Raw genomic sequence first — 12,987 nt, 5'->3', positions numbered from 1 at the left:
GTGGTACAACAAGCCCTGGATTTGAAGTCAGAAATTAGGTTCAGTTTTCAGCTTTGCCATATACTACTCCTGCAGTTTTGGAAAAATCACTTCATCACAATTTTTTCCTCCATAAAATGTGCTAAAGATATGGAAATGTACTAGATCCATAGTGTCAAAATCAAAAAGAAATAAGGGCCATTAATCAGCACATAAGGATGCATGTAGGCTGCCTCTTGACTCAGATTTAAAATATAATATTTATGTTTTTGTTGTATTTTTGCATATTTTATTAAATATTTCCCAATTACATCTTATTTTGGTTTCAGTCATTCAGGAATGTTATAGGCTGCATGTTTGATACTATAGAGTAGAGAACTTCTGCGTTCCTTTCTAGCTCTATATCTTTGCTCTAATGACTTGACAAGATAATCAGACCTTAATGACATCTGTAAAGTTCTAAGACATTCTTAAATGATGCATGACCCATTTGATCTCTGTACAGAAGCACAGATAAAATGTCATGTTAATTACGCTTTTCTTTAATATAACTGCCTTTTCCTTTTTCAAATTCTTTAAAAGCATCTTTTTATTTTGCATTAAATCTTACATATCATTTTTACAACATTCCAATAGAACTATCCTCCTTTATTTAGAATGACCATAATTTTATCCTCTTTCCTTAGTAAGAAGATGAGAATAATTTCTAATCTTCATTAGATCAGGTTTAGAAATGAACAGTAAATGCAACCCCTGAATAACTGTTCTTTCAGGCTGAGGCAACAACTAAAGTGTTATCTTTAATTCGAACTTGCAACATTCTGAAACAGTTCATTTGAGAGCATCCTGTTTTCTTCTCATTTTGAAAAGTGGCCTTTATCTACCTTTACTCAGTTTGGATCAGTTCTGAGAATTTTATTTTTCGTTAGAACTGGAATAATCCATGATGATTCCTTAATCAGCAAAATTCAATGATTCATGAACCATATGCAAAGATACTCATTTCAGTGTTTTTCTTTGGGGAAGAAAAAAAGTCAGATTTTTGTTGATTTACAATTTTATTTATATTTCTCTTTTATGCTCTCTGTCTAATTTTAGCCTGACCTAACTTTTAAAATGTCATGTAACTATCCATTTTATGGTTAATTTTAAAATTCCTTCTTTGTTGAAAACTGTGTATTCACACTTCTTGGTTTTGGAATAACTCATGATTCTGGCTTTCCATTTTCTTTTATTTTTTTATCATATTGACATAATCAGATATAAAGAAGTAAGAAAAAAGAAAAATCAATTCTAGATTTCCTTTAAATTTATTTATATAAAGAAAAGCAGTCCAAATAAAGAAGCAACACTAGGAAACACTAATTGACTACAATTGAGTCTATTAAATAAACTAGAAAACAGTATTCCTCATTTCCTAATTAAAGGAAAGTCTTATCCTTCATATACTTTTTTAAAAAAAGAAGTCAATCTGTAATATTTTATTTATAAGTATTACTCTCTTTAATTCTGTCCTCCTACTTTGATATTATTCTTTAGAGTGCCATCTGGTGGTTTTGAAATAACCAGAGTAAGAGAAAATAATTCCATATTCCAGTACCTTTGATTTTATAGTCTTTTTCTTCTTTAGGCCAAAAATCCCTCAAGCTTGTTTGGCTTTAAATTCAAATTCTCTACTAGATAATTATTCACAAAAAAGACAGTATGTTGTAGTAGAATGAACACTAGATTTTGAGTCAGAGAACTCAAGTTCTAGTCCACACTACTAATCCTACTATGGGGTAAGCTTGAGCAAATCACTTTTGCTCCCAGAGCTTCAGTTTCCTTAACTGTAAATTCAAGGGTTGCATTAAAGTAAACTTTTATGTATTAGGATCTGCTTTGGCAGTCTAGTGAAACCTATGGACTCTTCCTCAAAATAATAAATTTCTTTAAAAAAATCTATATTTAAGGAAAATGGTAAATTTCAGTTAGAGGTTTGTGAAAAGAAAAATGTTATCTTTTCCTTCCCAAGATCCTTGTCCCTCTGAAATCTGTCCACAAACCCCCAGACTAAGAATTTTTACTAGATAATCTCTAAAGTCCTTCTAGCACTGAGTCCTACATCATTAAATATAGCAGCAAACTTTAATGCCAAATTAGTGGAATAGGTGAAATTCAATTTTTTTGATAGTTTTTTATAGAAAACTTTTTCAGGGGCAACTAATTGGTTCAGTGGATTGAGAGCGAGGCCTAGAAATGAGAGGTCCTGGATTCAAATGTGGCCTTAAACATTTCCTAGCTGTTAAGCATTCCTAGGTACCAATGGCAAGGCACTTATCCCCCATTTCCTAGCACTTACTATTCTGAGAACAGTAAGGACTAGGAAATACACAATATTGGTTCTAAGACAAAGGATAAGAGTTTTTATAAAAGATGAAAACTTTTTTCCTACAGCAAAAGGTTTTATATAATGTAGAAGTTATGTGTGTATTGTCTAATCATGACTCTACATACACAGTTTTAAACTATCCAAAGAGGGGTTCACAATGTGACATCCCTTAATAAATCTTTTTTTAACTTAACTCTTAACCCATATCATCTTTTCTAATTAAGTTTTTCTTTGATCTAAAAACCACTGTTTACTTTTGTTCCTTTATTTAGTCCAATAGATGCTTCTATAAACAAAACACATAATTGCCTTCTCTCCACTAGGGAAAGCGTAAGCCAAAAAGCTTAGAACTGGGCCTTTCAAAATGGAAGCCTTGTAGAACTCTTAGTCACCATGTCTGAAATGGAACTTTGCCCTAAAACTATTCTCTCTTCCTAACTACCCTATTATGTGGAGGGTACCATCTATCCTTGCAACCTTGTTGTCATCCTCAGTCCTTCATCCTTTTTTATATAGATCCCATATCTAATCACTTGCCAAATTCTGTCATTTTTGCCTTTGTAACATCTCTTGTACATCCCCACTTCTCTCTTTTTAACCTGTCCCCAGGCATTCATCACCTCATGCCTGAACTATTGGAGTAGTTTGTTGGTTGGTCTCCCCCTCCTTCAGTCTTATCACTCATCTGTGAAATTGATCTTCCTAAAACTCAACTCTATGTCACTCCCCTATTCAGTCAGCTGCAAGACTTCCTGATACCTCCAGGATCAGATAGAAAATCCTGTTTAGTTTCTAAAGCTGTTTATACCCTGTCTACTTCAACTCTTTTAGTCTTATCTCTTACTCTTTTCCACTTACTTTGAAGTCCAGAGATATTAGACCCCTTGCTACTCCTCACACAAGACACTGTCTTCTGAACTCTTAAGTATTTTCACTAGCTGTCCTCCATTCCCAGAACTCTTTCTCCTCATCTCTACCTCCTGGTTTCCCTCCCTTCCTTCCAAGTCGCTTCCTTCCAAGTCTCAGTGAGAATACCATCTTCTTCAAGAAGCATTTCCTAGTCCTCCTTAATCCTGATACCCTCCCTCTGAGATTATTCCTCAATTATCTTGTACATATCTTGTTTATACTTTGTTTTGCTTAGATGTTTTCTCCACCATTAGACTGCAAGCTTCTTGAAAGAAGGGAATATTTTGTTTTTTGTCTTTCTTTGTATCCCCAGTGCTTTATACAGTTTTTAGCACATAGTAGGCCCTTAATAAATGATTATTGACTCGATGATTTAGAAAAGAGGTTATCTCTACTTAATTCATCTGATAAATCATGCCAAACCATCCCTATTATGGGTTCTAATGCGAGAATAGACTGAGCCAGGACAAGTGTGGATAGTCCAAATAAAGTGTTCAAATTGTGGCACCATTAGACCCTAGTTAAGGAGGGGATCAGTGTATTCTGTTTAATAGATATTTTTGTCAAATTCATTTTTTTAATCTGGGATTCTCTTAATCTGTCTTAAAATGCTTCTCTGCCTTAAGATGACTATAATAGACTGAAGACTAATCTTTTTTAATAAGCTGAGATTTTATATTTATTTAGTCATTATGAATATTAATATTCATTGTACAGGTACAGTATTAGACATATGAAATGATGTATGTAGATGGATATAATTTACTCATATTTTAGCAATGCATTTTATAAAATATCTCAGATAGCAATATAGAATGAATGAAATATGGACATTATTTGGACCCAAAGAATAGTCGTTATTGTTTCATCATCAGCTTGAAAGAAGGTTCCAGTGGAGTACCCCAAGGATTAGCCCTGTGCTTTTTACCTTTTTTTTCAATGACTTGAATAAAGAATGATGTAATTATCAAATTTGCCAGTGATATAAGTCTAGGATACACAACTAACACCTGGGTCAAAAAGATCTTGACAGGCTGGGACATGGGGCTAAATTTAATGATATGAGATTGAATTGATATAAGTGTAGGGCATTACTCTGCCAGAAATTGTAAAAAAACACTGGGGATACAAAGAAAGACAAAAACAAAATATCCTCTACTTTCAAGAAGCTTGCAGTCTAATGGTGGAGACATCCAAATAAAACAAAGGTATTACCTTTGGGGTCAAAAGTTTACTTAACAAGTATGAGATGGAGGAATCATGGTCAAAGCTGTTTGAAAACTTAGTTTTCACTCAGTGGAAATCTTTGGTCAGAAACTAGATGACCCTCATCCACTGTATTTATAGTGGGAGTTCTTTTTCAGCTCAGGGGTATATTAGAGAGTTTATTAGGTTCCTTCTGGGTAAAATTGTGTGATTCTTTGAAATTTTTATTTAGGAATTAAGAAAAACATGTTTTTTTTCTTTCAGCCATCTCAGTTTGAACAATGCATTGTACATTCCTTGCAGTCACTCAGAGGAGTTCTGGAATGCAAACCTGGAGAAGCTAGTGTAAGTTTCTTTTAATTTCATTCTTTCCAATTTTTTAAATGCACACCTAAATCTGAAGCACATTGAAACCATAACAACAGATCTTTAAGATTTTACAACTCAAATCTAATTCTAGTAGTTCCCCCCTCCCCCATTTTCCTTGTATTTCATGTCATTAATTACACTGTTGCTTATTTCTGGTTTTGAGATAGCAGCATGAGTAATAGAGTGATACTATTATATTCTAGTAAAATTAAATATAATATTAACTTTTAATCTACTTTTAAATTAGTTGTCTTTTTCATAAACTAAAAATATAAACTAGGCAACTCAGTGGATAGAGCACTGGACCTTGAGTCAGAAAGACCTGATTTCAAATTTAACCTCAGCCATTTATTATTTGTGTGACCCTGGTCAAGTCACTTAACCCTATTTGCCTTAGTTTCCTCATCTGTAAAATGAACTGGAGAAAACTATCTTTGCCAAGAATATTCCAAATGAGGTTACAAAAACTAGGACAGGACTGAAACAACTTAACAGCAACAACAAAAACATGATATTATTAGTCTCCGGTACTTCTTATAATTTCGTTTTTTTTCATATACCTCGCTTCTTAGTAAACTAAATGCTTAGCAAGATTTAGATATATCAGTGCTTCTCTCTCTTTCTTTAATAATGATCCAAAGTATAATTATAAATGTTCTTCTAGGTTTTTCAGCAGCCTAAAACACAGGAGGAGGTATGCCATCTAAGCATCAGTATCATGCAGGTAATATTTTTTTTCTTTTCTTTTCTTTTTTTTTTTTTTAAACCCTTATACTTCGGTGTATTGTCTCATAGGTGGAAGATTGGTAAGGGTGGGCAATGGGGGTCAAGTGACTTGCCCAGGGTCACACAGCTGGGAAGTGGCTGAGGCCGGGTTTGAACCTAGGACCTCCTGTCTCTAGGCCTGACTCTCACTCCACTGAGCTACCCAGCTGCCCCTCATGCAGGTAATATTTTAAAACCAATATTATACAGTAAGCATGAGATTTATGTGATCTCTCTTAATTCTTTTTTCTGTTCATAATGATTCAGAAGGTACAAAACAAAAAATAGACAATAGACCTCAAGTAAGGAGACCTTTCAAATATTTCACTCTCTTTGCCACTAGGGAACTGTGTGATATAAAATAAGTCACTTGAAAAGTAACCAGTGTCTATTTAATGCTTACTGTGATAGGAAAGGTACAAGTTAAGGTAAGGCAGCATCCCTGTCCTTAGGTCATTGAGATGTAGTTCAAAGAAGAAACAGCTCACCTTATCTATAAAATAAAGGAGATAAGATTAGATAACTTCTAAAGTCCCTTCCAGCTCTTGTGGTCTAATGAAATAATATTATTTATCTTCTCTTTTCTCATTAATTACACTATTGCTTATTTCTGGTTTTGAGATAGAATCATGAGTAGTAGAATGATACTATAATATTCTAGGTAAATTACTTATAATATTAACTCTTAACATATTTTTAATTAGTTATTTTTTAATACACTAAAAAATATAAATTTGGAGGTAGAGTAGATGAGAGTTTCTTTATATGTTTCTTAGGTGGTGGGAAATGCCTTTACATCAGAACCAGTTAAAAGAACATTTTTAAAAAATAATAATAAAACTTATTTTAAATACCTATGTAAAGAAAAAAAACAGAGTTTGCAGTTTTATGTAAAAATTCATAAAGTTCACAAAAAACTTTGTAAAGTTCATATGAAAAACATTAAAAGGTTGATCTCTGAATATTATTATTTCTGCCTTAGGTTTTTATATATTGTCTGGAACAATTAAGTACCAAACCTGATGGAGATATAGATACTACCCAGTAAGTATCACAAGAATGGATCAGGTTGGGAAATATCTAGTAGGATAAAAGTGGAAGAGGGCCTAGTACAGTGGAGTGTTGGGAAAGGAATTGGGAGGTTTTTTTGTTTGAATCTAGGCTTCATCACTTAGTACTTCAAATAAGTCAACATACCTTTCTAGACCTCCAGTTCTTTATCTGCATAATGATAAAGTTGAATTATAGAACCACTAAAATCTCTTTGACCTCTAAAATTAGGAGCACATAAAATTCAAATCTTAAAGTACTGAACTGAATTATTGTACTTTCTCCATAATTAATATATATGTAAAAATATGTTGTTTAGAAAATCTCTTCATCAAATTTATTCATTCCAGTCATTCAGAAAATACCTGTAAAGTATGTATCCTATGGAAGTCACTTTATATAAATATAGTTCTGACACTGTATTTATAAATACAGTAGAAAGATTGATAAATTTTAGTCTCTTTAGGGCAGAGCAATATCTTATCATTTTAAAAAAATTGTTTCACACAATGTTTTCAGATACTTTCATAATTTAAAAAAACTATTGATAGCATTTCTTTTTGCATCATCTTTGTTCCCAAATATATCTTTCTTCCCATTCCAACCCAACAAACTATTCTTTTTAAAAATTTTTAAGATTAATTAATTAATTTAGACTATTTTTCCATGGTTAAAAAGATTCATGTTCTGTCTCTCCCCATCTCTCACTCCACCCTCCCACAGCCAACAAGCAATTACACTGGGTTTTACATGTATCATTGATCAAGACCTATTTCCATGTTATTAATATTTGCTCTAGGGCAGTGATGGGCAAACTATAGCCGATGTGCCAGATGTGGCCCCCTGAAATGTTCTATCTGGCTGGGCGACATCATTCCTAATCTGACGAATACAATGAGTAGGATACAATGCAATGAAACTTCCAACGAGTTGCCTTAGAAACAGACTGACATATATGCATTTCCTTTCCTTTGGCCCCCTCTTAAAAAAGTTTGCCCATCACTGCACTAGGGTGATCGTCTAGAGTCTACATCCCCAATCATACCCCCATCAAACCATGTGATCAAGCAGTTGTTTTTCTTCTGCATTTCTACTCCCAGTTTTTTCTCAGTACTGTCCTGGATCATTGCATTGCTGATAGTAAAGAAGTCCATTACATTCAATTGTCCCACAGTATATCAATCTCTTGTGTACAATGTTCTCCTGGTTCTGCTCTTTTGTTATGCACCAATTCCTGAATTAATATGAAAGAGGTGGGAAAAATTCAGTAAAACTAACTATAGCACATCAGTTGAGTCAGACAGTATATATAATATCCCCTATTTCTTCAAAGAATGAAGAGAAATACAGGTTCCTGTACTATTGTCCAGGGCCAAGTTTGATCATGTAATTAAATATGTCTGAATTTCTTTTTTCCCCCTCCATTTAGATTGTTGTAATTACTGTGTGACCTGTTTTACTGGTCAGGCTTACCTCACTCCACATCAGTTCATATAAGTCTTCTCATGCTTCTCTAAATTCTTCATATTCATTTTTTCTTATGCTGCTGTAATGCAATATTACATTCATGTACCACAATTTGTTTTGCCATTCTCCATTTATGGATATCTGCTTTGTTTTAATTTCCTCATTTCCTTCCACAAAAATATTGTTAGGAATATTTTTATGTATATGGTACTTTAAATTCTTCATCTTGAGATAGATACCTGGCAGTGGATCACCAGAATCAGAAGACTGACTCATGGTGGCTGAGTCCAGTAGCAGAATATTATTATTCATGTTCAAACCCAGGCTAAGAACTTGCAAAGCTCAAACCAGAGGAGCAGCAATCAGACTTCACCCTAGGTCAGACTACTTTGAGAACACTGAAATCTTGCAGATTCAGAGCCCAAGTTGTCAGAATATCATAACTAACATTCAGTACTCTCCAAAAAAGCAGCAGCAGAACTGACCCAGACTTCCCTTCCGGAAGTATGAAAAGCCTGGACCTAAAGTCAGAAAGCAGACTGGAAGAATGAAGAAATAAACAAAAAGGAATCCTTCCACATAATTATAGCTATTATGTGACAATGATGCTCAGAATACTGAAGGAAACAATGACTATAAAACATCTACAAGAAAAGTTTCAGAGAAATACAGAACTTGGCCAAAAATTCAACTAGAATTTCCAGAAGAGATGAAGAAAGAATTATGAAAAAAACAATAAACGTTTTTATAAATAAAATGAGAATGCATGGGGGGTGAAATAAGTAACTGCCTTATCAGGGTGATAACACAGGTTAACTGGAGACCTGCACAAGGGATGTGAATTAGGTGAAACACACTGGTTGTTAAAATAGCAGTCAACAGTTATACTGATCACTAACTTAGCCAGGGAAACTCAGGTTTAGAAAGATAACTAATTGTAGGCTCTTTCCTTGGAGATAGAGGAAGACAACAGGAAATAAGTAAAACAGTTTAATGTGATAAATTAAGGAAAGGAGATGAGGGAGTGGGACAAACTACACTGAACACCTTTGGGATAAATCAGGGTTAGAGGTCTGGGTAATCCTTTCACTAACACTGTGGCAGGCAGCCAGGACACAAGGGAAGAATGGATTCTCATGCAGATGTTCTTGATCTGTTGCTCAGGTGTATCAGCTAGTCCAAGAACACAGGTAACAGCCAAGTAAATTTACAGAGAAGTCAGGGAGAATGATGTATCTTGCTTGTCCACCAAACAAGATAGCTATTCTCAACCTGCTCTTCTAGTCCTTGCTAGTTGGTATGTTGCTCTTACAGATGTTACTCAAGGCACAGAGATACCCCAAAATCCACAGGCTCTCTGGTCAGTGGCTATGACTTCACCAACTCCTTCAAAACCCAACTGTCATTAGAGAGAGAGTCCTCTGTGTTCAGTCCTTTGCTATGTTCCAGGTTGGAATTTTTAGCTCCCGCCAGCCTACCTGGATAAATTTACTTTTCCTACTCTTAAAGCCTATTTCCCTATTACAGGGGAAATGGAAAAGAAATAAGAGCTATGGAAGAAAAAATTGGAAAGAGAATTAACAGCTTGGCAGAAGAGGCCAAGCAACAAATTCCATGAAAATTAGAATGAACTAAATAGAAGTCAATAATTTGATGAGACTTTAAGAAATATTCAAAACAAGACTGGGAAAATAAAAAATGTGAAACATTTGCAAAAAAAGTTGACCTGAAAAACATTAAAGAGAAAAAGATTTAGCAATCATTGAATTAACTGAAAGCTAGGCCAATAAAAGAACCTAGATATCATATTTCAAGATATTTTAAAAGAAAATGTCTCAAATCTTTTAGGGTGAGAGGGTGAGTGGAAATAGAAGGGATCCACTGGTCACCTGAAAGAAACCCCTCAATGAAATCTCCCAGATACAAGATAGTAAATATCCAGATATTCCAAGTCAAAGAAAAAATTTCTATAAGCAGCCAGAAATAATTCAAATGCCCAGTTAAGTACTATTAATTCAAGCACAATTAAGTTAACACAATTTAGCAACCACTATTTTTTTCTTCAATTTTAACATTCATTTTATTTTTAAATTTCAAATTCCAAATTCTCCCCTTCCCTTGTCCTCTTCCTCCTTCATAGAGAACACAAGCAATTTGGTATAGGTTATATATCTTCATATTGTAAGAAAGCACAGACCAAAAAAAGAGTAAAGTATAATATGCTTCAATCTGCCTTCATACTCTATCAATTCTTTCTCTGGAAGCATTTTTTCATTATAAGTCCTTTGGAATTGGATTTTGTATTGCTGAGAATAGCAAAGTCTATAATATTGCAATTACTATGTACACTGTTCTGGTTCTTTTCACTTCACTTTCTTCAAGTCATGTTAGTCTCCAGGTCTTTTTTTTTTTTTTTTTTAAACCCTTGTACTTCGGTGTATTGTCTCATAGGTGGAAGATTGGTAAGGGTGGGCAATGGGGGTCAAGTGACTTGCCCAGGGTCACACAGCTGGGAAGTGGCTGAGGCCAGGTTTGAACCTAGGACCTCCTGTCTCTAGGCCTGACTCTCACTCCACTGAGCTACCCAGCTACCCCTGTCTCCAGGTCTTTTTAAAGCATCCTGTTCTTCAATTCTTGTAACTCAGTATATTCCATCATAATCATATAATCATAAATCATAATCCATTTCCCAGTTGAAGGGCATCCTCTTTGCCACTACAAAAGTGCCACAAGTCTTTGCCACTACAAAAAGAACTGATATCTGTTTCTTTTCCTTTTTTATTTTAATCTCTAGGATACAGACCTAGTAGTGGTATTGCTTGATCAAAGGGCATACACAGTTTTACAGCCTTTGGGGCATAATCCGAAATTGCTCTCCAGAACTATTGGATCAATTCACAACTCTACAAACAGTAGCAGCCACTATTTTAAAGGAACAAATCACTTGGAATTTAATATTCAAGAAGGCAAAAGCTGTGGGCTTACAGCCAAGTATAACTTACCCAGAAAAACTGAGTATAATGCCAGAGGGATAAGGTGGGGTGGGGTGTGAATGAACCTTTAATGAATTAAAGGTTTGCCAAGCATTCCTGATGAAAAGATTAGAGCTGCATAGAAACTTTGAAGTTCAGACACAGGAATTAAGAGAAACATTTAAAGGTAAATCTGAACCAACTAATTGTAAATCCCATAAGGAAGGACTAAACAAGGATAAACTACTTATACTCTAATACAAAAAGATGATACTTGTGTCCTCTCATAACCTATCATCCACAGGAGTCATTAGACTAAAGGCTTTGTAGTGACTCTGTTATGTCTTAATCTTGAAAGAAGAATGGAAAGAGAAAGAAAGAAGAAAACACTGAGATGGGGGAGAAATGAAAAACTACAGGAACTTACCTCACACAATCAGAGTATGCAAATGCACATTTATACCAACAAGGAGGATTGAGAGAGCAACTGAAACCCCACTCTAATTTGAATTGGTCAAAAAAAAGAAAAATACATGCATACAGAGCTGGGTATACAAATATAATTCATTCAACAGGGAAAGAGGAGAGAGAGGGAAAGGTAAATGGGGGAATTAGAGGGGGGCATATTAAGGGAGGGGTCAGTCCTATTCAAAACAGACTAATTTGTGATTTAAAAATTTTAAAGCTCTTTTTCTAAGGGGGCAAAAAACTGGGAATCTGCAGAGGATACCATTAAGGAATAACTGGACAAGTTATGGTATTTTAATGTGATAGAATAGCATACTATTGTGCTATCAGAGCTAATGAAGGAAATGGTTTCAGAGAAACCTAAGAAGATTTATGTGAACTGTTAAAGTGTGAAATGAATAGAACCAGGAGAACAATTTATACATCAGCAATATTGTAAAGACAAACAACTTTGAAAGACTTAGGAACACATCAATATAATGAAAATCAGCAATTCCAGAGTACTAATGATGAAACACAGGACCTACTTTCTGACAGAGATGAAAGACTCAGAATTAGAAACACATATGAGAAAATATTCAAAATAAAATAAAAATTAAAAAAAAGGAATTAGAAACATGCATACATATGCATAGAGACCTATTTTTTGTTTGTTTCCTTTGAGCAAAGCGAGTGCAGAAACTTGTGTTGCTTGGTTCTATACATGTTTGTATTAGAGTTTCATTTTTCTTTCATTCTCAACTGCAGAAGTGGCAAATGGGAGAGAAAGCAATGTTTCAAAAAAATTAATTTTAAAAATATTCTAGTGTGCCTGTCTTTTCATAGCCACCTCCTCAACACTATTTGTAATCTTTCCCTAAGTATAAAATGAAACCTTAGAGCTATTTTGATTTGCCATTCTGCTTATTTTTAGTGATTTGTAACAATCCTTAATGATTCTTTTGAGAACTTTGTTCCTTAATCTTTTAAGGACTCCTACATTAGGAAATAGCTCTTGATCATATATGTATATTAATTTCTTACATGTCTTGGATATCAGGCCATCATTCAATCTGATACAAAGGTTTTTCCCTAATCTACAGCTTCCTTTTTTAAACTAGTTGCCTAGGTTTTGTTCACACACATGCTTTATAACTTCATGAACTTAAAATGTTTTTCTTTTGCCATAATTTTCTATACTTTTTGTGGTTTAGAATATTTTTGTTAGTCATAGCAATGAAAAGTGCTTGGTACTATTTTTATTAGTTTTGTTATAATAATATTATATTGGCATAAATCTAATTACTGTCAATCAGCTTTCCAGTTTTCCCAGTAGTTTTTTATCAAATAGAGTATTCCTTTCAAAGTAATTTATATTCTGATTTATTTATCTATTTAATCTGATTTATTTAATCACTGACTTATTGAGCTGTTGTTTTTTTTAACATTTTT

The 12,987-nt window shown here is 34.0% G+C and overlaps 1 protein-coding gene across 1 annotated transcript in view; it reads left to right on the top strand.

Annotated features, from left to right (window-relative positions):
• EXOC2 (exocyst complex component 2) overlaps positions 1–12,987 on the top strand; it is a 217,412-nt gene that overhangs the window by 128,788 nt on the left and 75,637 nt on the right. The window contains exons 18-20 of the mRNA XM_044668235.1: positions 4,730–4,810; positions 5,499–5,558; positions 6,582–6,643. Of these exons, the coding sequence (XP_044524170.1) occupies positions 4,730–4,810; positions 5,499–5,558; positions 6,582–6,643 (203 nt within the window). The remainder of the gene's footprint in view (positions 1–4,729; positions 4,811–5,498; positions 5,559–6,581; positions 6,644–12,987) is intronic.

The sequence above is a fragment of the Gracilinanus agilis genome, chromosome 1 (genome assembly GCF_016433145.1).
Source record: "Gracilinanus agilis isolate LMUSP501 chromosome 1, AgileGrace, whole genome shotgun sequence".
Lineage (NCBI taxonomy): Eukaryota > Metazoa > Chordata > Mammalia > Didelphimorphia > Didelphidae > Gracilinanus > Gracilinanus agilis.
The sequence above is the reverse complement of the archived record's forward strand: the minus strand, read 5'-3'. Positions and strand labels throughout refer to the sequence as shown.